The 26,670-nt window shown below is 38.5% G+C and overlaps 1 protein-coding gene across 1 annotated transcript in view; it reads right to left on the bottom strand.

Moving 5' to 3' along the window:
• Positions 1 to 205: 205 nt before the first annotated feature.
• Positions 206 to 26,670, bottom strand: part of LOC110016037 (ras/Rap GTPase-activating protein SynGAP-like) — a 30,918-nt gene continuing 4,453 nt past the window's right edge. The window contains exons 2-4 of the mRNA XM_020707547.2: positions 21,022 to 21,143; positions 13,814 to 13,919; positions 206 to 1,127 (exon numbers count right to left, since the gene is read on the bottom strand). Coding sequence (XP_020563206.1) covers positions 1,117 to 1,127; positions 13,814 to 13,919; positions 21,022 to 21,143 — 239 coding nt within the window. The 3' untranslated portion in view covers positions 206 to 1,116. The remainder of the gene's footprint in view (positions 1,128 to 13,813; positions 13,920 to 21,021; positions 21,144 to 26,670) is intronic.

A 26,670-nucleotide genomic window follows, 5' to 3' on the forward strand; every position in this document is an offset into this window, starting at 1 on the left:
CAACTGCAACCATCTGAAGTGTGCTGAAGGCTTTGTGTCAATGCTTATAGAGAAAAGACACAACTTGATCTTTTTTTTAAGAACCAGAAAATGAAAAAAAAAAAAAAAAAAAAAAAAAGCCCCTGTAAAGACAACAAGGGCTTCATATTTTAACTATTTTTATATGGGATAAAAATTTTTTTTTCAATTTTTTCTATTTCCTATGCAGATTCTACTGGCTAACGCTAAAGGAAAAGAAAAACATTGAATCCTACAAGATTCTAAGTATGAAAAGCATCTATAAAATTTAAAAAAAGATTAGCTTAAGTGTATGTGATTTATTAAATTTCTGAGATCTGTCAAAATAAAAATTAAAATAATAAACAACACCCAGGAAGTGATGACCAACCATTAAACCTGTTCCTTTTGTCTATCCCAAAAAAAACAATAAACGTCCTACTGCAACTCTAAAATAGTAAAAAATTATACAATTTTTTAAATCTAAAATACTGTTGTACTTCCTGATAACTAGGATCTTCAACTACATGTGTGAACATATCTGGATCTTATTCTTCAACTGCTCCAATGTTGTTTGGGGTTCCACAGGGCTCTATTTTAGGACCGCTTTTAAAAGACAGAGTTTTATTTTATGGCTATGTCGATGATAGTTAGATATATTTTCCAATTAAGACAGGTCATTAAGACAGATCTTTGTGTCTATAAGTCATTAAAGACTGAAGCTTTTTAAGGTTTAAAAAATGGTAAAAATTGAAGTGATGATGCTCGGTCCAACTACTTCCTGTGACCTCTTCAAAGTGGAGTTGGGTCCTTAGGCTCCACATCTAAAACAGTCTGTTTTAAAACTGACATCGAATTTAAACATGCCTATCAAATCAGCTCAGCAATAAAATCCAGCTTCTTTTATTTGAGGCAGTTGGTGAAGGTGAAAACATTTTTTACCAAAAAAACACTTTGAGACAGTAATCCATGCTTTCATTACATCTCACATGGGTTACTGTAATCCTTTACACTTTGGAGCTGGCTGGTCCTCCTTCTCACGTCTCCAGCCGGTCCAGAATACTGCCTCAGGTTCTGGTTCCGTAAGAAGGACCACACCATCCCCATCCTGGCTATCCTTCACTGACTGCCTGTGAATTTTAGAATTCATTTTTAGATTCATCTATGTGTTTTTAAATCTTTAAATAATTGTGCACCACATTCGGCAGTCATCCTCACCGTCTTCAGGCTTTTGACACGGCATGAGATTCTGCTCTGCTGGTGCTTTTTATTTTTTATTTTTTTTAGTTGCCCTTGTTTTTATCAGTGTTCTTGATTTACCATGGTATCTTTTTATAATTTTTTTAACTTTTTATCTGTTTTTAATTTTTGTAGATTTACTGTATGGCTCCTTGTTTGACTTTGGTCATGTTAAGGCGCCATCTAAATAAATAAACTAAAACTTCTATGAGAGTTGCATTCAAATCAGCAATAGTAGAAGTTTCAAACTACAGTCTCTGACCATATGAAAGAGCCTGTAGAGTATAAGGAGCCAGAAGGACCCTCCATGTCACACAGAACAGCAATATGTCTTTTTTATTGAGATATGAATACAGAAAAACACACACATGTTCAACACAGGTTTTTGCCACACAGAAGTTTATAGATGGAAACAGCACAGACTATAAACATCATATTTTCATCAGCCCCTAAACCCTGTAAATAACTTTAATCTGCTTTGGCAGCAACTTCACAAAGTGAAAAATGTCTCCAGCAGACGAGAATAAATGAACCATGAGGTCTGCTGAAATACTAGATTATAACTCTTAAGCAGACAATCCACATCCCAAATCGACACGCATTATTGGAGCCAGGTCAGGCAGAGTTTTAGCACATGACAACACGAGCAACAATAGATCTTCTATGAAGAGCTGTGAGATGTTTTTTTTTTCTTTCTGATACAGCCTTGCAGCATTCTTACCCATAAGGCCACAGTTTCATCTGGATATTATTTGTGGATTTTAGAAGCGTAGATCTTCTTCAAAAGGAGAACTAAGAGGAAGCCTCTTAGAAAGTGCTTTAAGGAATCTCAGCTGGCTTAATCCCCCTTGAGGAGAAAAGTTGAAACTCCCTTGGTTTTGTCCTCCTGTACTTACTAAAGCAAGCGCTCAACCTTTCTCATCTAGGACAAAAACATGCAGACCTATTTACATGTCAATGAAGGCCACAGTTAAGGACCGTCTCTTTTTGTCCATCCTCTAAAATCTCTGATCTCTCTTAGACACAACAGCAAATGGAATCCTTTTTATTTGATGCAATTTATATTATTTTGATGCTTAAAAAGTCACGTTTGTTTCTAGCATGTCTTGTCCCAACAGAGCTGTACCACAACTACCAAACCACTCCTGTCCAACACTTACCAGTCAATCATCTTAACTTTAAAGAAAAACAAAGCTGGGCTCCTGGATTCCTGGCTCTGTAAAACTAATTTTTTGGGGCCTGAAATTGGACTAAAATGACTGGAAATGTTCATGAGAAACTAAGTGGCACATAAACCAACCAGAACATAAAACAATTAACCTTAATAATACCCAGTGTTTCATTGTAAATTATGTTTTAAGGTGGTCAAATCAGGATCAGATTAGCATGAATGAAACTTCAGATTGCAAATTCAATTTCTTTTTTTTATGTAATGACACAGGCTGCGCCAAAAAAAATGATGGGACTGAAAGCGAAGAAACACAAATAAGAAACGGCTACTGTTAAGTTTAAATTTTTTTTTTCTTTTTTTAAATTTTCAATATGTATTTTTCCACAAATCTTTTTCAACAGCGTTTTAAACTTGACAGAACACACTGTAAACTTAAAGGAATTACTGAAAATGTGAACAAATTAAAATGGAATTTGAAAAAATAATGAGATTTTTTTGCTTTTGTCCCTCTCTGCTTTCAGTCATCAACTAGCAGTTTCAATACAGAATGTTTCTTTTTGGTCCTGAGCCTAATTTTACATGTGGGTTGGGTGTGAGGCCATTAGTTACCGGGACATATGACACCGGGTGACAGAGGCTCTGATGACATAATTTCCAGTCTAAAACCGCGTCTGTTCTTGCTGCAGCCTGTGTTATTAAGCTTGTTATTTATTTATTAAATTTACAATGTCTGTTTTTTTTTAAATTCACAGTCTGGTTTTCCATTCACTTTGAGTTGATTCGGATTTAACCCCATACATGTTTTTAAACCTCACATATCTAAATTCACTTAGATTGAGACGCTAGTTTACTGTACCTTTTAGATAAAAACATCTTTCAGGTGTATCCAAATTGGACTAATCGTGTACAGCTCAAGTCTTAGCAGATCATCATCCTACTTGATCTACCTTCTATTGATTACTTAAATGATGTGGATTTTGTAAGAAGCATCAAGGCAGGGGTGTTCCCAAGAGGCCTGTGCAGTCACTGTGCCATTATGCTTGAAGAGCTGTCTAAAGCTCAGTTCTCAAGGCTCAGATGTGTGACCCACCCAATGTGATTCTCAAAAAAACCTGAATGGAATACTCTGCAGCTATATGACATAAGAGATATGACACGAAAAGCTGCGTGTGCACATTACGAGACAGACCATAGATATAAGCATCACATGTATTTAAAGACCCACTCCGATCATTGATTTATTTTCAAAAACATTGCCACAGGTCTTTCAATTATGAAAACCAAAAAACCTAAGTCGTTTTCTAGGACATAGTTTCTGCAGAGCAGCAGTAATATATTAGTATAGGTAAAAAATCTGCCTCTGAGTTTTGGGAGGGACCGTTAACACGGAGCAACCCCAGGAGCAACCCCACCCCTCTTCCCATCACCCACAACAGAGAGCCACCAGTTGAAGCGCTCTCCAGCTAGCTCACAGCCCCTCACACCCCAAATTAACATTACTAGTGCAGCAATAATGGCAAGCGTGATTGAAGCTATCCAGCTGTACAGTTTTGAGCCAGATGTAAGGTCGGATGAGGAAAACAAAGAAGTACATGGATCTAATCGTCTACCAGTGGGTGCATCAAAATGGAACGGAGCGTGTAGCAAGTGCCCAAGCACATTTTTTTATGAAACAAATAAGGTCTTTTTCAAATGCCATTTATTTTGTCTGCTTCTGATTCACCACGATTTGAATAAACAAGTCCTCAGAAATGCACATTTAGGCTCAATTCTCTAATTATATGTTATCTAAGACTGCTTGATTTCTATGCAAAATGTTTCTATTGGTTACATCCACATTTCTATATATTGGTAAATTTGGCTACAAAAAATGAATTACAAAATATAGGAAGAAGTCAATAGGAACTGGAACGTAACCAATTAAAGATCTGATTTTTTGGAGTGTCAATGATCCCATTTTATATCATCTTAGGCACAGAAGATCACATAGAGAAGTTGTAGCGTACAAATAATAACAAGAAGTGCTGCATCCATAAGGATGTGAGTAAAACATTATATTTAAAATGCAGGCTGGCGTTAGCCGTTAAAACAAAATACTCATAATACAGTGGGTGATACGGACACCAACACGGATATGAAAAAGTGGGATTTGTGTCTATTTTTGCTTTTTATAGTGAACTTTCTGAGTTGGATTTACAGGTGTGTAATGCCAGGCTAGTAAAGGTAAAGGAAGTAGATCAATGTTATTGAGTCTTTTATCTAATCTGAAGCTTTTATTTACTTCAAGATGCAGAGCCAAATTGCACAACTTTTGTGTTTAACTCCAGTTTCCACTGCCCATTCTTCATTACAGTCGTGGCAGACAGCCCAGTGCATACGCTGTAGAGATCAGACGCTGCTAAAAAGAAACTATGGCCTCTTGAAAATATGCTCCTTGTTTCATTCTCTTAACCACACTCTTCACCAGGAGCACAAGCGTTTTACCACACTGACTGAAACTTTTCTGTCTCTTTTTTCAATTTACCAGCCTGTGCTCTAAGTAGCGGAGGAAGAGTGGCAGCTAAAAAGAGGAGAAGGAATAAATACTCGCCAACACTAGAGTCTAGATCACTCTGGAATTCTATGTGTACATAACTCCCATTCTGTTTCTCCCCGTCTCTATCCCTCTGTATCCTACTTTCATTTCTTTGCCCTGCTTTGAATCTCCCAAATAAAAACACCCACATACTGTACCCAACAGCCTACAAATACACAAATTCACACAGCCGCCAAATGATTGTGCTCCATTTGAGGAGGAATCACACACCCACGGCTCTTGCATATGCTGATTATTATGCTCAGATTCAAAGATGAGAGCTTCAGGAGCAGAATCCTGAAAATGGTTAGAAAAAAATAATAGACAAGCAGAAACAACACAACATACAAAAGGTTATACTGTCAAACCTTAAAAACTATTAAGACACTTTTACAAAATGTTCCTAAATTTCTGGGTATTTAACAGGCGGTTCATTTTATCATGTCGTCATGTAACTGCCTTCACCTTTAACCCTGCACCAACAGTTCAGACTGAAGTCTTATTCATAGCTGACCACAGAGGCCCAAGTCAGTCAAAAAAACCATAAAAGCTAGCTAACAGGAAAACCATGTGACTTCACGAGCGCACTCTTCAACTTTTCCATTTTATCACTTTTATCTTTTCTCATCCTCCCCTCCGCCTAAAACCTTACTCACCCTGCTGCGCCTCTTGCCCGGTATTGGTGACGGGGTCCATGTTAAGTTCACAGCCTGATGAGAGCCCAAATCAACACATCCATGTCCTGAATGAGGAACATATAAATCCAAATGGCACTAGCCTTGCCGCTGCCGCTCCGCAGCTCTCTCCAGTCAGTATCGCTGGCTCGGGCCTGGTCCCTGCAGCCTGCCAACTCAGCTCAGGCTTCTACCACTGTGTTACATCTGTCTGACTGAGCCCCTCTCTGGAGAGCTGGGAGTGAGAATATAACAGCCCAGAGTGGGAGGGAGGAGACAGAGGGGCAGTTTCCAAATGGAATGAGACAGATGTAAATGGAAGGGCTTGTGGCTGCATGGAGGGTTTCTCCTTTGGATAATGTGAAGCTTTCCCATATTTTGTGTCATAGAAAAGATATAAAGCATATGTCACACAAGATCACACCTTGAAAAAAGAAGGTTAAAAAGTTGCATGAAAGGACAAGACACTGTTGTTTTAGGAGATCCACAACAAGTTTTTAAGCTCTCACTTGTTTTAATCTGTGGAAGGCTAAGGCTCATACCAGGAATGGATAACTCTGAAGGTACCTAGCAGAAAGCAGACCCTTTCAATGAAAAGTCTATGTAAAGTCTATGTCAACCTGTATATCGGGGTTCTGCATTCAAAACCGTCGCTAGGCAAGTTTTTAAGTCTGGTGGCAGGCTTTATTTACAGATGGTGCGCTGAATGTTCAACAGTTGTGTTGGGTTGTGTTTTCTTTTTTTAGGGCTGTTTTAGAGCAAAGGGACCAGGACAACTGATTTGTGTAAAGAAAAGAATGAATGGGGCCATGTATTGTCAGATTTTGAGGGAACACCTCCTTCCATCAGCAAGGGCATTGAAGATGAAACATGGCTGTGTCTTTCAGCATGACAACGATCCCAATCACACTGCCCAGGTAACGAAGGAGTGGCTTCGTAAGAAGCGTTTCAAGGTCCAGGAGTGGCCTAGCCAGTCTCCTGATCTCAACCCCATAGAAAATCTTTATAGAGAGTTGAAATACTGTGTTACCCAGGACAGCCCCAAAACATCACTGCTCTAGAGGAGATCTGTATGTAGGAACGGGCCAAAATACAGCAAGAGTTTGCAAAACCCAAGACTTATGTTTGACTGCTGTCATTGCCAACAAAGGGTTTATAACAAAGTATTAAGTTGAACATTTGTAGTTGACCAAATACTTATTTTCCACCATAATTTATAAATAAATTCTTTAAAAATCAGACAATGTGATTTTCTGCAACTTTATTTCCTTTTGTCTCTCATAGTTGAAGAAAATTACAGGCCTCTCTCATCTTTTTAGGTGGGAGAACTTGCGCAATTGATGGTTGCATAAATATATTTTTCCCGCACTGTATTTCATTGTGTGGAAAAGTTCTAATGACTTAATCTATACTTTAAAAGCAGATCTACGTCATGGAATATGAAACTCAATGATTGAATCTGGTTTATTAGCAAAGCCTCCATGCAAGGCACCCATGATGAAGCAAATGCAGAAAATGTCTCACACAAAAGCTGACATTCTAAACACAACATTTGTTGGACAGAAATTCCTCACCGAGGCATTTGCTCTTCCCTAAAAATTTCAAAAGTTCATCTCAAGGTTGTAAATGCATTCAGTTTCACTGGAGAACCCACTGTACAGCAGCTCACGTGTCCAGCACCATAATTAAATTTGCTGACAACACAGCCGGCATCCAGCTTCTTTCACTGAGAAATGAGTCAGCATACGTGAGATATACAAAGTAACATGAGATAGAGAGACAGTCAGCGTAGTGTTCAGTAAACAACTTGAAACTGTACGCCACAAAGACCAAAGAGGTGGACTGGAGGAAAGACAACGCAAAACCAGCTTAGCTGAACACAAATGAGGTAAGTCTGGAATGGCCCTAGTCAGCTGATTGGAATGCAGTTGTCTGAAAAAGCAGAAAAGACCTTCCATTTCTCAAGAGTCCTAAAGGTACACAACACAAGGAGAAAGCCACTGGTGACCTTCATAAACATCAACTGATAGTCAGATAATATGCTCATCTCAGTAGAAGGCGAAAGTGCAGAGGAAAGGGTTGAGAAAGCATCTAAAAACATTACTTTCATTTTCTCCCTTGGGAAGAGTTTTTAACCTTAAACTACTGCAGCAGTGAAGCTAAGACCATCGAGGACTCCACATAGTAAGGTCACTACGTCTGTGAACCTTTACCCTAAAGCAACTGCTACACGTTCAAGAAGCACTGACAGATTCAGACAGTGTAGTTTTCAAGAAACGTACACAAACATGTCTGCATTAGCATGAGGTCTTTAAGTGCTTTAATTAATTCTCAACTCACTCCGATCATCTTGCGATCTATCTTAAAAGTGTTCCCAGTGGTCTTTTGATTATGATTATGCCATTTGTATCCAATATGCCAAAACGTTAGAACATCCTATCTGCAGAGCAGCTGCAGTTCATTAGAAATTCACCTCTGTGTTGTAGGCAGGACTGTTGCCACACCCTCATTTCCCATCATTCATCTGCTTACATGCTCTCCAGCTAGCTTACAGCCCCTCACACGCCTCAACAGAACATTACTGGCACAACAAAAATAAAAAGAGGGAGCAACATATCTCTTTTCCCAGTTTTTTCACAATTTAAGTACTTAAATATCTTACTACAACTTCAAGTATGTTTTATTAACATTTAATAAACAGTACAATAGTATTACTCTGGTACTAATCTACTATATTATCTAATTTTCTTGTTTACATAAACTGAAAGCTCTTTGTTTTCTTTTTAAATGAGAGGTCTTGTGAAATCCGTGCCCTCACTATATTATAAAACGTATCTAAGCTTTTGCCTCAAAAGGACCTTGATCAATTTGAACCCTTTATTTGTCATGGAAGCCAATTTTATGTTCAGTTTATGAAGTACTCAAGATTGAAAAGAAGAAGGAATAAACCATTTATTGAAGTGGCCCATGTATTAGTTTTATTCCTAAGGTTTGGCACAAACCAGTAAATTGAAAGTATTTCTATTGACTGACTATGAAGAAAGTAAGACAGAAAACCTTCGCTATAAAGAAATAAATAAAAGAGTGCAGGATTCATCTTATGTAATTTGTTTTCTTGGTTTAACCTATAATATGTTGAAGCCCTTTGCATTGTGTGATAATACACTGTGTCTCATACCACTTGTTAAATGACAGACTGGATGTAGTCATTAAAGCTGTCGCCTCCAAGCAAACATGTCCTGGTTTAGTTCCTCACCGCGTTTTTATGTTTTTTTTCGTCCATCCGCGGGTTTTCTGCAGAGATCCTGGCTTTCTCCCCCAAGTCTAAAAACATGTCCATCTGGAGAGTGTGAATTGGCCTAAGGCAGTGTTTCTCCAACTCAGTCCTCGGGGCCCACCGTCCACCATGCTTTCTACATTTCCTTGCTCAAACTCACCTGATTTGTGTGACTGGCATTATCAGGCCTCTGCAGAACACCAGGATAAGTGGAATCTGCTGTATTTTCTGTAGCAAACATGCAGGATGCTGGGCCCGAGAGCCCAGTTTGGGAGACACTGCCCTTAGGAGTGAGTCTGACTGTGTGTAGTTGTTTGTCTGTATGCTACCATGTGGTGGACGAATAACCATGTACAGGTTTGGCAGTTTATCACAATGCCTGGAGATGCCTGGAAAGACTTCTGCAGGTCCACTGAACGTGATTAGAAATAAACAGGTAAATTAAAAATATAGTAGTGCAAACCTGATGTGGAATAGGTCAAACTTCATTTATAAGAAACAAAAAAAAAAGTGTTTTTATGGTACTCAAGCTGAGATACTGGGAAAAAATCCACTGTATAACGTCAAAAGATAAGCACACTTGCTGGAGTGTTCCGATATACACCTGATAGTACCGAAGCCTGAATATTACATAACAGATAAGAAAGCATTTTTTTTTAGATGCTTCTGTTTTGTACGACGGAGATTTAGGGTCACAAAAAAAAATGTAAAATTACGAAATTTTATCTCCGGCCGATCCAGGCATCCAAGAGCCTCACCGTTAGACAAAGATCCAGGATCGACCGCCTTCCCGTGCACCGGACCCCCACCACAGAAACGGAGACGGAGGTCAGGACCCATGAGCCCCCCGGCCGAGGAATAGGAGGAACAGAGAACACGCAGAGCCGGAGCCCCGGCCCCGGCAGGGACCCGCCCCACCCCAAAGCGCACCGGGCCTGTACCAAATGCCCCAACCGCTTGAGACCTACGCCGGCGCCCAGACGAGAGTTCCAAGCCCCCACCCGCCCCCAACCCCAGAGGAAGGCTGGCACAGCCCATGGTCAGCCCACACTGCGCACCCGTCCAACCTGCCCACCAGCCCCACCAAGGTCAAGAGGGGGGAAGCAGCGGAAACCGACCCTCCGAGTGGGAAGGCGGACGCAGGCGCCCAGCAGGGGCCCCAGACAGGGCCAGGGGATGGTGAGCCTGAGGACCAGGCTCTAGTTGCTGTGAGCAACGATGGAAAAGATTGGGGTGTCCCGGTATGCACAAGAGAGGGGCCCCACCCGGCCCCCAGGGGATGCCGCCCAGCCCGCTCAGATGTTGTATACTCCCTCCCTGCACGGAAAAAGAGCAGCATGATCAGGGGCGCAGGAGCCCCCACAGCGTCACCAAGTCCCCGGCAGCAGACGCCGGCCCATCCTACTCAGCGAGGGGAGGAGGGGACAGGGAGCAACGTGAGCATCCCCCTCTCGTTGTGTGTGTATGTTATATTTGCCGTTTAAATAAAACATGAAAAAAAGTAGTGACCGTGGTGACCGAATTGCTTTTAAAATCCAGGGCTCTAGATTGTCCTGCACTAGTTTTGTAGTAGTTAGGGGTTGGGGAAGAAATCCGGACATAGCTTAAATATTTATGTTGCCTACTGCAGTTTTACTGTCCAATGTTTCAAAACTCTCAGACAAAAGAGAGCATTTCCTCATATTTTCAATCAACTTTCACCATGAAGAACTTTCAAAACAAACTTAATGTACTTAAATATTGGCTAACAGCTCCTCCTAAGGCAGACTGCTTAATGGAACATGCTGCTGCAAAGGCGTCAAACGCACCTCCTAGCTAACACTGCTGGCTATTATGCAGTTTGGGAGCAGGATAACAAGCAGGGGCTGGAAAGCGTGCAAAAATATTTAACAGCCTTTGGTCAGCTCCACTCATTTAATCCCATTTAAAACAATAGAGCTTAAAGCGAGGTAAAAGTGAAAAGTGGGGCAGCATATGCCCAGGAACCTCAAGCTGACAACTCAGCTAAAACTTAAAATAGAAAAAAATAAAACTTCTTTACTTTGTACTTAATGACTGCAGATGTGAATAACAGTTCATTTCTTTTTGGTGACAAACAAATGCTTAAAACAATAGAAGCATCACTTCCCTGCTTTTATATCCTCAAAAGTGGCCGTTGCTTGTTTGTTTGGATGGTTCATCTTTTCTTTTTTTTTACTCACAAAGGACAAAAGCAAATTAGAGCCAGCTTCACCCTCAACCATGGATTAAAGAGTGAATGGTGAAGAGGGGACAAAATGATGAATCAATGCTTGGTTTTTAGGGTTTTCGTTTAACAATTTATCAGTAGTTTTGTTTTTGAAGAGTCACTTGCTTTTTTTGCTTGTGTGAAAATTCCTTTTACAATTTAACAAGGGTTTTAACAACCCAATTACAGTGTCTCCCTGTGCAACACTTGAAAAGCATGATACTATAAAGTAATGAAGTGTTTGCAATTACCCTCCACTACTGGGTTCAGCAGCATGTTTGCTTAAATAAAAATTGTTTTGATGTAAACTCTTATTCCTAATATACTAAAATGTCCAGCATTATCTGATCTCTTGGTAATTTTACTAAACAGTTAGAGCATTCAGAATTTCGGCATTTTTTAATGCCATTTTATAATGCCATTTGTAGTTCCCCACAGAAAAAAAAAAAAAAGATAAAGAAAAAGAAGAAGACGAAATGGTAATTGATCATCAAAAATCATGTCTATTTGTTTTTATAGAGAGACTTATTAAAGATGTCTTATGCAACGATGGCAGTTCAACAAGTTTTATACTTTTTGTGCAAAGATACACAAAGAACTGTCTACACCCAAGACGTTTGTGTGTATTTGTCTTGGCATAATCTTATAGCAGAAATACCTCTGAAAACATCTTCAGCACATTTGTCTCCAAAGATGTTAGAATGCAGACACATGCAAAGCTGCAAAAGCTCTGCCTTTGGGTGTGCCGCTCTCTGCGACATAAAGCAGTGCAAAAGAATGCTTAACAAACTCCTAAAATAACACCATAAAAGAAGAGCTGTATGCTTCAGAGTTACAGGAACCACAAAATCCAAACACTCCTTCAAAGATGAGAAGTCACTTCCATGCCAGATCCTGAAAAACTCCTAAAAGAGGAAACATCCTAATATTTCCTGCAGACATGACAGTTTGTTTCAGTGTTGCATCACGAGTGATAAAACAAGAAGCTCAGAATGTTAGTTTGTAAGAAAGAGACTGTTTCACCTCATGCATGCAGGCAGGCGCAGGAGACCAAGATTAGCATCCATATATAGTGTGTGTGTGTGTGTGTGTGTGGGTGTGTGTGTGTGTATGTGCGTTAGTTTGTTTATCTAGAGCAGTAAGGCTCCTGCTTGATGAAAGCTCCAGAAAACCCGTCTTTTGCATTTAAAATGACAGAAAATCGGAATGAAAGGACTGTGATAGAAGACGAAACAAAGATCTGATTATACTTTACAATAAGGGTCCCTTTATTAATTATAGTTAATGTATAATTCAACATTAATTAACAGTAAATAAAGTGTCAACCTTACTCTATCTGTTGCAAAGCATGAATAAAAAGCTGGTTTGATTTTATAATGCATTAGGTAAGGCTGAATTATAAACATTAGTTAACTACTAACTAATACAATATGTAATACAAATCTTAATGCTGAGAAATGCATGTCTATTACCCTATATTTACTGTTAATTCTTGCTTAATAATGCATTATCTAACAGTACAAAGGGACCCTTATTGTGGTGTGTTACCAGTGTTACCAGATCTTTGTTTTGTCTTCTATTCCGTTCATTTCCCTCCAGTTTGTAATTATTGTAAATTCAAAAGAGAATTTTCTGAAACTTTTACCTGACAGGAGCTTTACTGGTCCAAATAAACTAGCAACAACTCTTAGTTTCTTACCCACACACATGCCATGCATGGATGTTACTCTGGGTCTCCTGGGTCTTCCTGCATCAATGAGGTGAAACAGCATCTCTGTCTTACAAACTGCATCAAGTTCCATGATGAGCTCTTTGGTTTATCGGTCCTTATGAATCACGGAAACAAACGGTCATGCCTGCCGGAAGGTTTTGGATGTTTTGCCTTTTTAGGTGTTAACTGCTATCTAATGTATAAAGTAATACACTTAGTAATGCGAGGTGACATAAAAGTGGCTATTAAAACTTTATGCAATAGTTAATTTAGGATTAATTATGCTTTAACTATTGTAAGTGAAGTGAACATTTTTTATAAAGTGTTATCAAATATGTTGTAAATGATGAGTAAAATATTTGTTTTCCTTGTTTTTTTAATGATTGAAGACCTTTAATCAAATAAAATCAAATACATGCAAAATTACATAAAATGTTGTTCGACATTACTATAATTCTCAATGATCAAATATCATACTCCTGATCATTTTCACCCATTTTAAGGTACAATGTTGAGGCACTAACAATATCTTTTAAATATTTTGAGCTGCAGGAGGTGAGATGTGGCACCAAAACACTACCGCACTGCAAAGCAGCAAGCTCTCCATCTAGTGGATGGGAAGTAGAAAAAACATATTTCGTGTCTGTTCTAAGCATGAGAGCATTGGAGAGTTTATATAAAATGGGGTTAGTGTTTAAATTAGAAGGGAAGTTAACACTTTTATTGACCAGGGAGAGTTGTGTAGGTTTTGAAGAAAGGTTTTTGTTAATGTCTCCTCAAAATAACACGATATAAAAATAAAATATGAATAAAACCAAGAGGCTGAAAACGTTAAATATTTGCCGTATAACATTTTAGGATCCTGTCTGGAATTAAATGGTTTAAAGTTTTCCAGCTCATAAGTGCAAGACCACTGCGTGGGCACGGCCTCCGGCTACTCACGGCTTTCAGTGGACAGCTGGCTGTGGAATCCTGGAAACTGGGTTTCCACCGGAACGCTGATGGTGCGTCGCAGAAGGTGAGCCTTTCCCGACGAAGAGTGCCTCTCCTGCAAGCACACACACAAAAAAAAAATTTCTGCAGGAAGTGAAAGAAATGAGGAGGGGTGGCAGATGAAACCCTGAGTTTGTTGGAAAAAAAAGGCAGAAAAAAGTACAGAAGAGTAAAGAATTGTGCAAAGAAGAAAGAAAACTACTGGCTTTTTATCTGAGCTGCTGATCTTCATGTTAAATGCTGTGCCTACAAAACCCACAACGGCCATCACAACCCTGATAAATGAGCTACCACTGAGCAAAGCAAAGCAGACATTAAATGAACATCTATTCTGTGTCGGCCCGTATCTCCCACTCGCTTGCATTGAAAATGTTTGGCTCCAAAAGATTCAGCACACAAAGGAGAAAGAATGGCTGTGGTGAGAAAAGGGCCCGATGTGTTCCTCTTGGAGTGATAATGGCTTATCGAACGTCCTCACACCTTCAAACTCCCTGCTGCCGCCTGTCTATCTTGTTTTCTCACTGTCTCTGGTTTTTTTTGTCCTATTATCTCCATGTCCACCTGATCCTCTCACCTTCCTCATGGGACTCCTTTGACACCGTCTCTGACATGACACCATTGTGTGCTGATCTGAGCTATGATGATGAAACTGTACCGAGAGCTGAAGCACCAAACACTTCTCACTGAAGCATTTTATGTTGTAGACATTTAATGAGTCTGGATTCCCCCTGTTCAAGAAGACAAGAGGATGACGTGATAAATCCCCATCGTGAATTGATCCTTGTAGTACAAACCTGTGGAGGAAGTACCATGATCAGGGTTTGCTGCCATTGCCCAGGTCTAGTTTTAGCAATTTCTCTACCATAAAGAATGACGTTTGCTGATTTTTTTTTATTTTTTTTTAAATAAGATGGCGGGAATGCTCATGCCGTGTACTCACTGGCCACGCGTTCAAGAATGCACGATAAGCGGTTCCATGAATTTAGTCGGTGGGGTTCACAGCGGACACGCAGGGAGCAGCAAGCAGGGGGAATCTTCTTCTTTTGTTTTTTTTTCTGTTTACTAGCGTTTGTCTGCTACCTACAGTGGGATGAGGCTTGATGTGAAATGTCCAAGCGGTGCAAATCCCGCAAATCTTGCTCCAGGCTTTTTCTTTCACAGCTCTATTCGGAAACATCAAAGACTAGGACCCAAACCACCATTATTCATTTCTCCCGCGTGATCTTGTTTACAATGTTTGGAAATGGATGCAACCTACATGTCACAACCAAATCCCAGTCCCAGATTGGTCAAAGTTCAGCATTGTCACGTTTTAGCAGCCAGGAAGATCAATCGGTTAAATTTCCATCGCGCCCGTTCTGTACATGGAGCCCAGGATCGGACTCAAAAACATGAACATTCTGAATGCAGAGGCCCATTGAAAGTGGCCCCTCAAACAAGAGTCGATGCAGCCGGTCTGAACACAGCTTGAAAGTTACAAGAAAAAAGTGTCACCCATGAATCTAACTCTTTTTTTCCAGCACCAGCAAAGACTTTGTGATTTATTTTATCAAGTTTGGATTTGGAATTTTTTTCTGCAGCTTGTCTGTGAAAAATCCTTCAGTTTAGACGAGATAATTGGAAAGTGAAGCAATTTAAAACTTCCCTCATAAATGCTGCTTTCACCTTTTTCTCCATGCATGATTGATTTTCAATATTACGTCTAAGATTTTACAAGATTACTTTTGGCTGTGAAACTTTTTTCAAAACAACAGTACAATGGATTGTTTGTTATTTGACATAATGGAACAAAAAAAACCACCAAACCACCAGGATCAGTTATGGTGAAATAGCTTTACATGAGACTGAAATTATTCGGCTCAACATATAGAAGATGCATGTTTTCCCTCTTTTACTTCAATGATCATTTCTATATATTGGGTTCATTTATTGGATTACAGCTGAAATGAGGAAAAGCCATGTTTTGAACGTAACTCCTTGAACACATCTTTTTCTTTCCTGTTACCTAATTGTTTCAAGCCATGAGCCCTTCCCCCAGCAACCTCATAAAGCTTAGAAATGGAGCTCCAGTTTACAGCGGCCTAAGCAGATAAATCAATTGTTGACGGCTTTTACTGGTGGATACCCACAATACATTTGGACTAAAGAGCCAATATACAGGACCGTTTTGTATTTTTCCCCCTCGACCCATTGTTAGCTTGTTCCTCTTTTCTGTTACAGAGTATAGACGTGGATTCTTCTGGTCTGGGATGTGGAGATCCGGACTTTAAATGTAAACAGGTAGTTGCAGGATCACAGAGACACACACACCTATGGGCAATTTAGAAGATACCAGTTAACCTATAAAAGGATGTTTTTGGACTGTGGGAGGAAGTTGGAGAGCCAAGGGAAAACCCACGCATGCATGAGGAGAGCACGCAAATTCCAAGCAAAAAGAACCCCGCCAAGATTCCAACGAGAGCCTTCTCACTGTGAGGCGTGAACGCTAACCAACACCGCCATGCAGCCCTGAAATAAGGACATTAAAAGTCCAACAAAAAAATGTTGCATTTGATGCTTGGTTGTTTTTTCTTTTCTTTCATCCCAAATGTAGCCTACATTTTGCACTTACTAAAGTACAAAAGTTTAATATGTTTTTTATTTAATCTCTTGAAAAAAATAATGTAGGTGATTCTTATAAGGTCAAATGAGAATGATCTTAAAGTAAATAAAAAAAAGTTTTTAAATAAATGAAAAGAACAAAAAAAATAGAAAAATTTCATTTCCAAAATGCATATTGTATACATCAGAGAAATAATGAAAATCAGAAGAGGGGTGACACGAGCGGCGCCAACCCCACACGCTGTTTTGAGGTCAGAAATGCCATCACCATGTTCTGGTAGCCAGTGGACTTCACCCCCATGTGAAGTTTGACTCAACACTTACATTGAAAATTCTGAACCAAAACTGTAAAGTAATGACTGAAAGTCAAAAGGAACAGAAACAAAAAAACAACAACTTTTTTTTCAATTTTTTAAAATTTCTTTGGCGTTATTTACTCTATTTTTCACATTTTTAACATTTCTTTCAAATTTACAATGTCTATTTTTCAAACATTCTATCTGAATGGATGGATGAATTATGACAACTATGCAAAGATATAAAATTTAAAACTCACTTGAACTCACTTCTTCCCACTCCTTTTCAATCATCAAACTTTACTCGACTTTAGTTAATAATCAGTTTGCAAGCCAATCAATCCACGACAGAGTTTTAGGGCCACGAAAAAGAAAAAAAAAGTACAATTACAAGATTTTAAGTCGTAACTTCACGAGAAAAAATCTCTTAAATTTACGAGATTAAAGTGGAAGTGAGCAAACATTGCAGCAGCAAGTGAACGCCACGCAGCAGCAGAGCAGCCCTTATAAACTCAATTGAACAGGTGAGCTGAATGTTTATTGATAAAGTTCCAAATGTTTGGAAGGTCATTTGTTTGATTTGCGATTTATTAATGTTTTATTTATTGATGGGTGGTTTGCAGGATCTCTCCAGCCCAATGAAGCCATCAGTATCCCTGAAGCTGTTCTCTTCAATCCTTTCTTCCTCCATTAAAGACAAGATCTCTACATTTGTGTGACGCTTGTCTGAGGAAGAGCACTATCTGGCATTTTCAACGTCCTAATGCTAATATAACAGACTATATTCATTCCTTTTTATTGTTCTATGTTGAAACGGGACGTTTCATCTGTAGGAGGGGGCGTATGTAACACTGTTTACTTCCGCATTGGTGTTCGGATGACAGGTTCATGACGTTAGGTGACAGATGAACTTCAGGGTGTGTGAATGAAAAGGAAAATAAAGGCTGCAGCGGTCCTCTACACCCAAACGTGTCTCTGAGCTCCTTATTTTACAGATAAAACTCTGCTTTACTGACACTGAACCCCAGAAAGCCGGCTCCACTGACAATAATCTGATTTTGAGTCGCCAAAAGGTTCTGAATCTCTTTGTTTTTTTAAACTTATCCGGAAATAAAGCTTCTAAAGGCTCCACATATTTCATCTTCAAGCTAAGCTCTGATAAACAGAAAACTTTGGTGTTTTTTCCTCGTTAATCTATGACTTTTTGCCTTAAAAGTTTTTATCTCGTAAATTTACGACTTAAAATCTTGTAATTTAACAGTTATGACTTTCTTTCTCGTAAATTTACGACTTACAAGTCGTAATTAAAAAAAAAAAATTCTTGTAAACTTGCCCTAAAACTCCGTCGTACTAGTGTGTATTGTATGCATTACTGCAAAACAAAATTCTATGATTACATCGTTGTTTTTTTTTACATTTTTACAGATTTTTCTTTGCTTTTTAATCAATGTATTACTTTATTTCTGAAATAAATTAGATTCATCCGTGTTTGTTTGTGTTGCATGCTTCATAGGTTAATTGGCAACTCTAAATTGTCCATAGGTGTGAATGTGTGTGATTGTGACCCTGCCACAGACTGGCGACCTATCCAGGGTGTCCCCTGCCTTCGCCCACAAGTGGTCCGGATAGGCTCCAGCAGCCCCGTGACCCCGAAAGGGATAAAACAGCAGAATATGAATGAATGAGTGAATGTGCGTGTTTTTATTGCTTTGTCTAAAGTTAATGTTTGAAGTACGGTATTCAAATTAAATCAAACCAATCCAATCCGCTTTAAGGTGATCCTTGATTCAAGCCCATAGATTCTTTGAAGGTTGCATGAATGTTCAGGGGCCTTAAAAACTGTTTTAAAAAATATAGAACATGAGAAGTGGTCACTGGAGACTTAAGAGTATAGGAACAGGGATATACTAGACTGTTGATTTAAGTGAGTATCTAAAATGAAATCACACTTTACAAGGCCTCAATAAACAAGAGAAGCAGAACAAGGAGATAAAGTTGAGATTTTAAAGTCTAAATTCGAGTCTGGTTTCCATTTGTTCCTGTTCATGCAGAAATATAACACATTTTCTTCTGACGTTTTGGTGCAGTCTCTGTATTTGTCACTCTGACTGCATCTTTGAGGACAATTTTAAAAAGATTAATTGTGCTGCTGGTGATTTACATTTTGCTTTTTTATGTTTCCTCCTATTCTGCTGGAGAAATGATCCGGAAGTCGAGCTGCTGAGTACTTGAAATCTGCCTGTGTTCTCTTCTCAGTTCATAAACAGAAAATAAAGCAAAAAAGAAAATGAGAGTCAAGCGCGTTTCAGAGAAAATATATGCACATAAACAATATAAAATAAAGACAGAACAGAGAATAAAAGAGTGGCTGGTCAAGCTATGAACAGAAAAAACTCCCAGTCTGTTCTATCTTCAGTTCCTGTTAACAGAACACAGTGATTCTTTGCAGCAGCAGATTCTTTTGATACACAGCCCCTGTTTTGCAGATTTTGTCAGTAAGTTTAGGATCACTTCCTTCTTCTGATGACTTGGTTCTGGCCGATCTTTGGCTGGACAGATGGCCTCACATTTGCCTCCAGAATACTTTGGTGCACTGAGGAGTTTGTGGTCGAATAAATGACTGGAAGGTGTTAAAGTACTGTAGCTCCAAAGCAAGAACAAACCAACACCCCTTCATCCAAACGGGATGTTTGTTAAGAGCTGTTTGAACTGAGAGACTTGTGTTGGTTTTTGCAAGAGAGGTACACAAAGTGGTGCTAAACAAAAGACAAACTGCACCCCACTTTGATCCTGTCTGTCCAAAGACGTTTGGGACAAAGTTTTTCTGAGGTTTGTTCTGCTCAAACTTTTGGATTTTTTGCAGACAAGTTTAAGCAAAGCATACTTTGTCAGACATACTATTTGAGGCCAAAAGAATGAGATATGTGGGAGTTTTTGTGTCTTCTTACTGTAAATAATATGCTTTCCCATTTGATTGAATAGGTTTGGACATCCATTCCAACAAATAGTGACAATTATTATTATTATTTTTTTTTAATAAATTATTTTCTGAAGTGCATATTTTATGGAAGTCACCCCTTTTCTTCAAACAGCTGGACAGGAAAGTGTTAAAATGCCAGCCCCCACTTATTTTTTTTTTTTTACAGGCAGTTGCACAAACGTGCACAGCACCACTTTGCAGGTAAAGTAAACAAGTAAGTTACAAGTGCAAGTAAACAGATTCTTCTGAAAAAGTAACATTTTGGAGAATTTTCCAAACTTGCTTTATTCCCATACAGGGTCAAGGGGTTATTAAAGCCCTCCCAGCTACTGAGGGGCAAAGGCAGGATACACTAGACAGATCGCCAGTCCATCGCAACACTTTTTTGGAATAATTTCAGGTAAGTAAAGGTTTATCTTCCCCCTCAGTAGTCTCTGGACTCAACAGTCAGCTGGCCAATGAGATTAGCCGTTTACAGTGATGTATGAATGACATCCATTAGTATTCATTGAAATTTAAAGGGATGGTTTCTAGTAAGGTATTTTGCTTTAATTTATTTATTTTTTGCTTAAAATACATAACTGGAATTTAACTCTATGCGTTTTACTTGAGTTTAAACATATCCTTGGAACATAATTTTGTGGAGTTTTGCCTGTTTGTTAGACATGTTTCACATTTGTTTTTGATTCGTACATTTTTATTTTGACCTTACAAGTTGATATTTGTCATAATACATAAAAGAAAAACTCATTTCTAGCAGTAAAAAGAAAAAGAAAAAAAAAAACAGACTAAATGTATAGCTTGTAATTAACTTTTTTGGACAGTTTCAGGTTCATTGTGGAATTATTGTGTAACATAATAAAAAATATAAAACAACCAAACCAAAAAAAAGATGGGTTCATACCAAAACGATGGACATGAAGAATTGCCAAAAAAATTGATTCAAAGAGAATTTATTAGAGCAAAATAGAGCATATATGGACCCAGATAGAGCTATCAGAAGTGATCAGAAGTTGGTGCAAATTCCAAATATTTTCTTTGTTCTATTGTTTTATGTCAATAAAACATTTTTTCACAACTCTGCTTCTTCTATTATTTACAATTTCCTGCTGTCTTGTTATATTGACTTTACCAATGGTATCTTAATTTTAAAGAAAAAGGGTTGTTTAAAGTGAAAAATGAAAGAGTCAAAGTTTAAATAAAGTCTTGGGAAGTGACAAGGAAGAGAACAGTGACACAGAAGGACACAACAGACAAAAGACTGCACTTTCTGTTCTCACCACCTCCTCCTCATCGAGAAGCAGCATCTGACAGTCAGCGACTGAGTGCTTCAGGTTCCACACAGTTTTCTCCTCGTTCGAATGTCCACGGGAAATCCTGTGCTTCGGAGGACACCACATATCTGCAAGGGGAGACAGAGGAAACACAAAGTCACCAAACAACAACAAAAAGTAGTGTTGGTGCACAGCTGAACTCTGAAGGGCACAAAAATAGAGACACTTTTCAAATAATTTCAGGAGATGTTTTTCCTCTGCAAACTTTTTAGATCATTTCAACTGGAAAATATTTTTTACTGTGGAGTAGGGCTGAGCATCACCAATAACTTCCAGAATCGATTTGATTCACCAAAGCCTGGATCGATTCAATTCGGTTTGACATTTAGACGTATTTCTATACAAATACATTATTAATCTATGTGTGTTTTGAAGATATTCATATTATTCTGAAACAGTTCACATACTGTGAAATGTATTAGTGAAATAACAAGCCAATGAGATTGTTAACACCATACAGTGTTACATATTTTTTCAAAAAGAGAAGCTCCAACAAAAATGCGCAGATCATTAACATTGTAAAGGCTCTAAACCGATCAAATTATAAAAATAAATGTTCGTTCTCTCCTGGAGGGCTTTTCAGGTGGAGCACACACTATAGTATGACACTTTATTTCAGAAGATTAAGCAAAAACAGTGCTTTAAACCAGTGGTCCCCAACCCCCGGGCCGGTACCGAGCCGCACAGAAAAAATAAATAACTTGCATGAATTCCATTTTATTTATTTTGGAATCTGAAAGATGTTTTATTTTGGAAAAATTGCCCCATTATCTGTTACATCCGTCCAAGTCACTCTTGACGCAGGCCAAGGTGCTCTTCTCGGTCACGTGATAGGTTACCGCTAAAATAAAACCCAGGAGCTAGCAAAATGAGTCAAAACAAACGTCTTTGAAAAGTTTCTTTGCCAAGGCGAAAACGCTCAGCCAGGAGACAGAAGAGGAGCCTTTGACTTCCAAAAAAAGCTACATTTAATAGACAGTACTTCTAATCGTTCGTCACATTCTATAGACCGGTCCGCGAAATCTTTGTCTGAAGTCACACCGGTCCGTGCCTTCAAAAAGGTTGGGGTCCCCTGCTTTAGACCACAAATGGTTACTTTTAAAAGAGTTTGGAAAAGTCAAACCTTTGAGTAAATAAAGCTGTTCATAAAGCTAGTCAGCAATGTAAGTTTAGGTCAAACAAACATTAGCATTAGCCGTTCTATGGGAAATTTCATTATTCGTTGTAGCATCGAGTTAGCGAACTTTGGCTTTACTGCTATTAAAGGGTCACCAGAAAAGGTAAGGGATAAAAGGTCGATATCTACTTGTATGCATCGATTATTGATTCATTAAGCTTGGTTCGATTCAGATTCATTAATCAATTTTTATTATTGTGGAGTAAAAACAGATTTGAATAGAAACTATCACTCCAACAACTCAGGTTCTTCTAGCCTTCAGAGACTAAAATTCAATAGATCTGCCTTTACATCCATTAACACTCAGCTGCCTTAATGCTGCAATCTTTGACACAAAACCTTTTCCAGGATTTTGAAGTGGGTGGAGGTCAGGCACCCTGTAGGTTTCTGTGCTGCCTTGAACACTGTACAGCAACACTGCTGTTGACAGTTTAGTTTATTTCTTAGTGCAAACATTTCAGCTTTGTGGTTGTGTCTGTACTGTCGTCTATTACATAAGCTAAATGCCTTTGTGTCAATGTACCCAATGTCTGTATGTTTCCTTTGTTTTTATCTGCCTCAGAAAAAAAAACAGAAGGTATTTAGCTTTTGTGCTATTCTGGCTTATTTGTGCTCTAGCTATGCTAAAACATTGATTATTGCACAATGTCCTCGTTTAAACAAATAAAGAAATGTAAAAAAAAAAAAAAAAATAGCTTTATTTTTCAGATTGGTATCATTATCTCAAGAAATTGATCCACTGCTATTTAGTCTGGATTTTCTCAAGTACTTGATTTAGGGAGGGTGTTTTAAATAAAAAGATTAACAATGAAAGTGGCGAACGTGGCCACGAATGGATCCTTCACTGTCAACGTATGTTGTATTATATTGCATATTTTTACAGAAAAAAAAACCTTTTGAAAAGGTCCCTGCTGTCAGAAAATATTGATAAAACAGGAAGTGTTTCTAATAAAAATGTGTGTACAAAATATTTCTTACAATTGAACATTCATGACTGATGGATTCATAGTAAAAACAAACAAAAAAACACATGCAGGCTTAGGTTAGAACAACATAAGAGCTGCTGAAAGCCATTATCATGCTGCTTCTGCTTTGAGTGAATATTAAAACATACCCCAGAAATCCTAATGATCTTACTTGTATTATTTAAAATATGTCTCAATTTGTTCAGGATGAACAAAATAGTAATTATTATACCAACTCCTGAGTGCACAAATATATTTTGAAGTTTCTTCAGGCAGAAATAATGTAGATGCTGCAAGAAAAACACTTTTTTTTACTGAACTTCTTTGGATTTGCTCCCTTTTTAAAAAAAATTCCCCAGTTCCCTAAATTATGCAACACAGGGTCAGCTTGAAAAGCTTAAAAAAAATAAGGAAGGAAGACAGAGCTAAGAAGAACAAGAGATCGACATGAAGGGTGACACAGTTTCGAGAGATCACTTTCATGTCGAGTGTCATTGCGTTTGATGAAACATGAGGAATGAGCAGCAGAGCTCATGTGGAGAGCAGACAATCCTGAAGCTTTAGAATTTTGGGAGGGAGATTTTCTTCATTAGAAACCGGCTGTGGAGTGTCATGATTTAGAACCAATGAGAGCTGAAAGATGGATCTTGTTGAAAGATTGCATGAAAAAAACATAATAAAATCCAAATTTGAAAACTACATTAACAATGCAGTTATTCTAGGTTGTTTGTATGATTCAGATAAAAAGTCAGAATACTAATCTATGCCACCAAGGAGCAAAAACTGGGGCTCCAACCCAGTACTAGCAAGTTGTACCAATAGACTGTATACGAGAACTGGACTGAGTGAATTCCAATTAAATGAAGTCAATTCAGTCGCCATTTTAGACGACCTCAGTAAGGACTGATTGGTCCGTGTCAGTCTGAGTCTACATTTCTATGGAGACCATTCTCTCCTATCAGGAATGAACTTGTTGGAAGGCCGGGAAATTCTGTTAATCAAACACTGAGCATTCAGCGTGAGGCCACCTACTTTTACTGAGGCATCTGGTTGGCCAGTTTATAACTTGAATAACGTGCACTACAGCAACAATATCATGAAAACAAAACAGAATCAACAACAACATTTAAAAAAAGGTTATTCTGACTAACAGAATGACTGAGTATTAGCTGTTCATTTCTCTATAGCAGTCTATGGCTTTTTGGGAGCAGCGGTTACTTTCTATTTGTCAAGTGGAACTAGGAGAACCAAAGAGTTGAACGTTATAAAAACAGTCCCGCTTGGATAGTGACGACCTTTGTCTGCTTCTTTAATTTATCTTTTTTATTGAGAAGCCATTCATCTTCTTCAGTCTCCTCTCCTTATGCTGTGCTCCCACTGATTGTCTTGTAGAACTAATATCAGGCATATTTCACATAAGATGCAATTACCGGTTACAGCAGAGTAAAGAAACAACGAATTACAAGTCAAACGCTGAGTGTTTGTAAGTGTACCCAAGACTGGTATGGATGGGTGGGCCTTACACCACATGGGAAAGATGAGGAGCATTTCAATAAGACTGCAGCTACAGATGCAATCCAATCTAACAAGGATGACAAGTGGCTGTGCCGCTGTCGTATGTGTTTACGGCCTCGGCGTAAAGCTCCTGGATGGAGCTGAACTGCTGACCTGCACACTATGAGCTTTATACTTCCTCCATTAATATCTGCTATGGACAGCGCATTACCGCTCACAGTTTGCCAGAGAATTCTTCTATCGTTGTGTAAAAATACAAAAGTAAAAGCAGCTTTCTGTTAATATTTTAAATTTGGTCAAGATGCTTGAGAAATGCATTGAATACTTGCAGCTACTTTGGGAGATACAAACATGCTTTTTATTTTAAAAGCTCAACAAAAAATAAAAACAAAGAGGGTGACTATTGACTTTCCATCTTTCTGCATGTGAACCGTCTCCCACAAAATATGGATTTCAGCCTCCAAGCTCACCTGAATTAGACTCTTTTGGGAGTGCTATTGTTATAAGGAACATTTTACACCACAATAGGCTAGCCTACATGTTGTTTAAAATACTATTTCATGGGAATACTATGGAAAAAAACAATTGCCAGCGGGTTTAATTATTTTTTGTTTATCCTTGAATAAACCCAAATTGAAATAAACAATCACAGGTGGATTGCTTGGCAAAGTCTATAAGTGTTTACTTTATTTTTCCAGATTTAAGGACACCCTTAATCATTAAAAGAGGCTATTTCTTCTCTTTTTTTGACTTATAAGATATTATAATGACATTTTGTCAATTACATTTACACACATTTTACTAAAAAAGGTTTAATTATGGTTTTCTGGTGATCAAAAACCTAATTGTTCATATTTTGTGATAAATACCCGTTTAATCTTTCAAAATTATTTAGCTTATTTTTTTTTCCGTTTATTTATGGTTTTCTGTTTTGGAAATTTTCTGTCTTCACCACCTGCAGAAATTCCCATGGTCGCCTCCAACAGACATGTGTGAGCTGCTGCTCCACCAGGAAAATCTTAATGCTCTGCCTGATAATCTACATTTCAGAGGCTCTCCCTTTTAAAGTCATCTCCCACATCGATACACATCTTCCTTCATATGTCTGTGAGGAATCTCATTCATCCAGGATGATTCCACAGCTGAAGAAGTTTCAAAAAACAAACGAACAAAAAAAACTCTTGTTCTTGCTAGTGTTCAAAAGAAACAAGAACCAAAAAGGAGCCTTACATTTCCGCTCTGTCAGACAAACTTAAAAGGATTTTCAAACAAGAAAAAACCCAATCCAACTTAAACCTTTTAATATCCTTAGATACAAACTAGTTCATCCAAAGGACAAAATCCCCAGTCATAGAGTTATATGATGTACTTCATCCTCCTCAACAAAAACTGCAATGAACAGACCAAGAACAGGGCTGCACCTCTACCTGAAGGTCAAACACTCTGCATCTTAGCCAGAGAGAAAGGATGGCTTGAGCAAAGAGTGACCTAATATAACCTTCCACGTATTTACTGCCACACTGACACACAAACAGAAAAAGCCTATTACACCCAGGTCTTGAAAGAGCCACTCTGAGAAATTGTCGTTTTTAACTTGTGGCATTTTTTTACATGGAGGACCAACATAAAGAAAATAATGCTTGACATTGCATTTGCATTGTTCTGCTCCATTTTGATGCATACACTTGTAGACGACTAGATCCATGTACGTCTTTGTTTCGTTCTTCCGAGTTAGAGCCTCTGACTTAAAACTATGGTTGCTCCATAGCTCCAATATTTGTGTTGCACTGGTAATGTTAGATTGGGGGTGTGAGGGTCTGATAACTAGCAGGAGAAAGTGTTATCAGGGGACTGATGGGAAGTCAGGGTAGATGTACTCCACACCAACAGTCCCGCCTACAACTTAGAGGGGAATTTCGAACGATATACTGCTGCTCT

The sequence above is a fragment of the Oryzias latipes genome, chromosome 12 (assembly GCF_002234675.1).
Source record: "Oryzias latipes chromosome 12, ASM223467v1".
NCBI lineage: Eukaryota > Metazoa > Chordata > Actinopteri > Beloniformes > Adrianichthyidae > Oryzias > Oryzias latipes.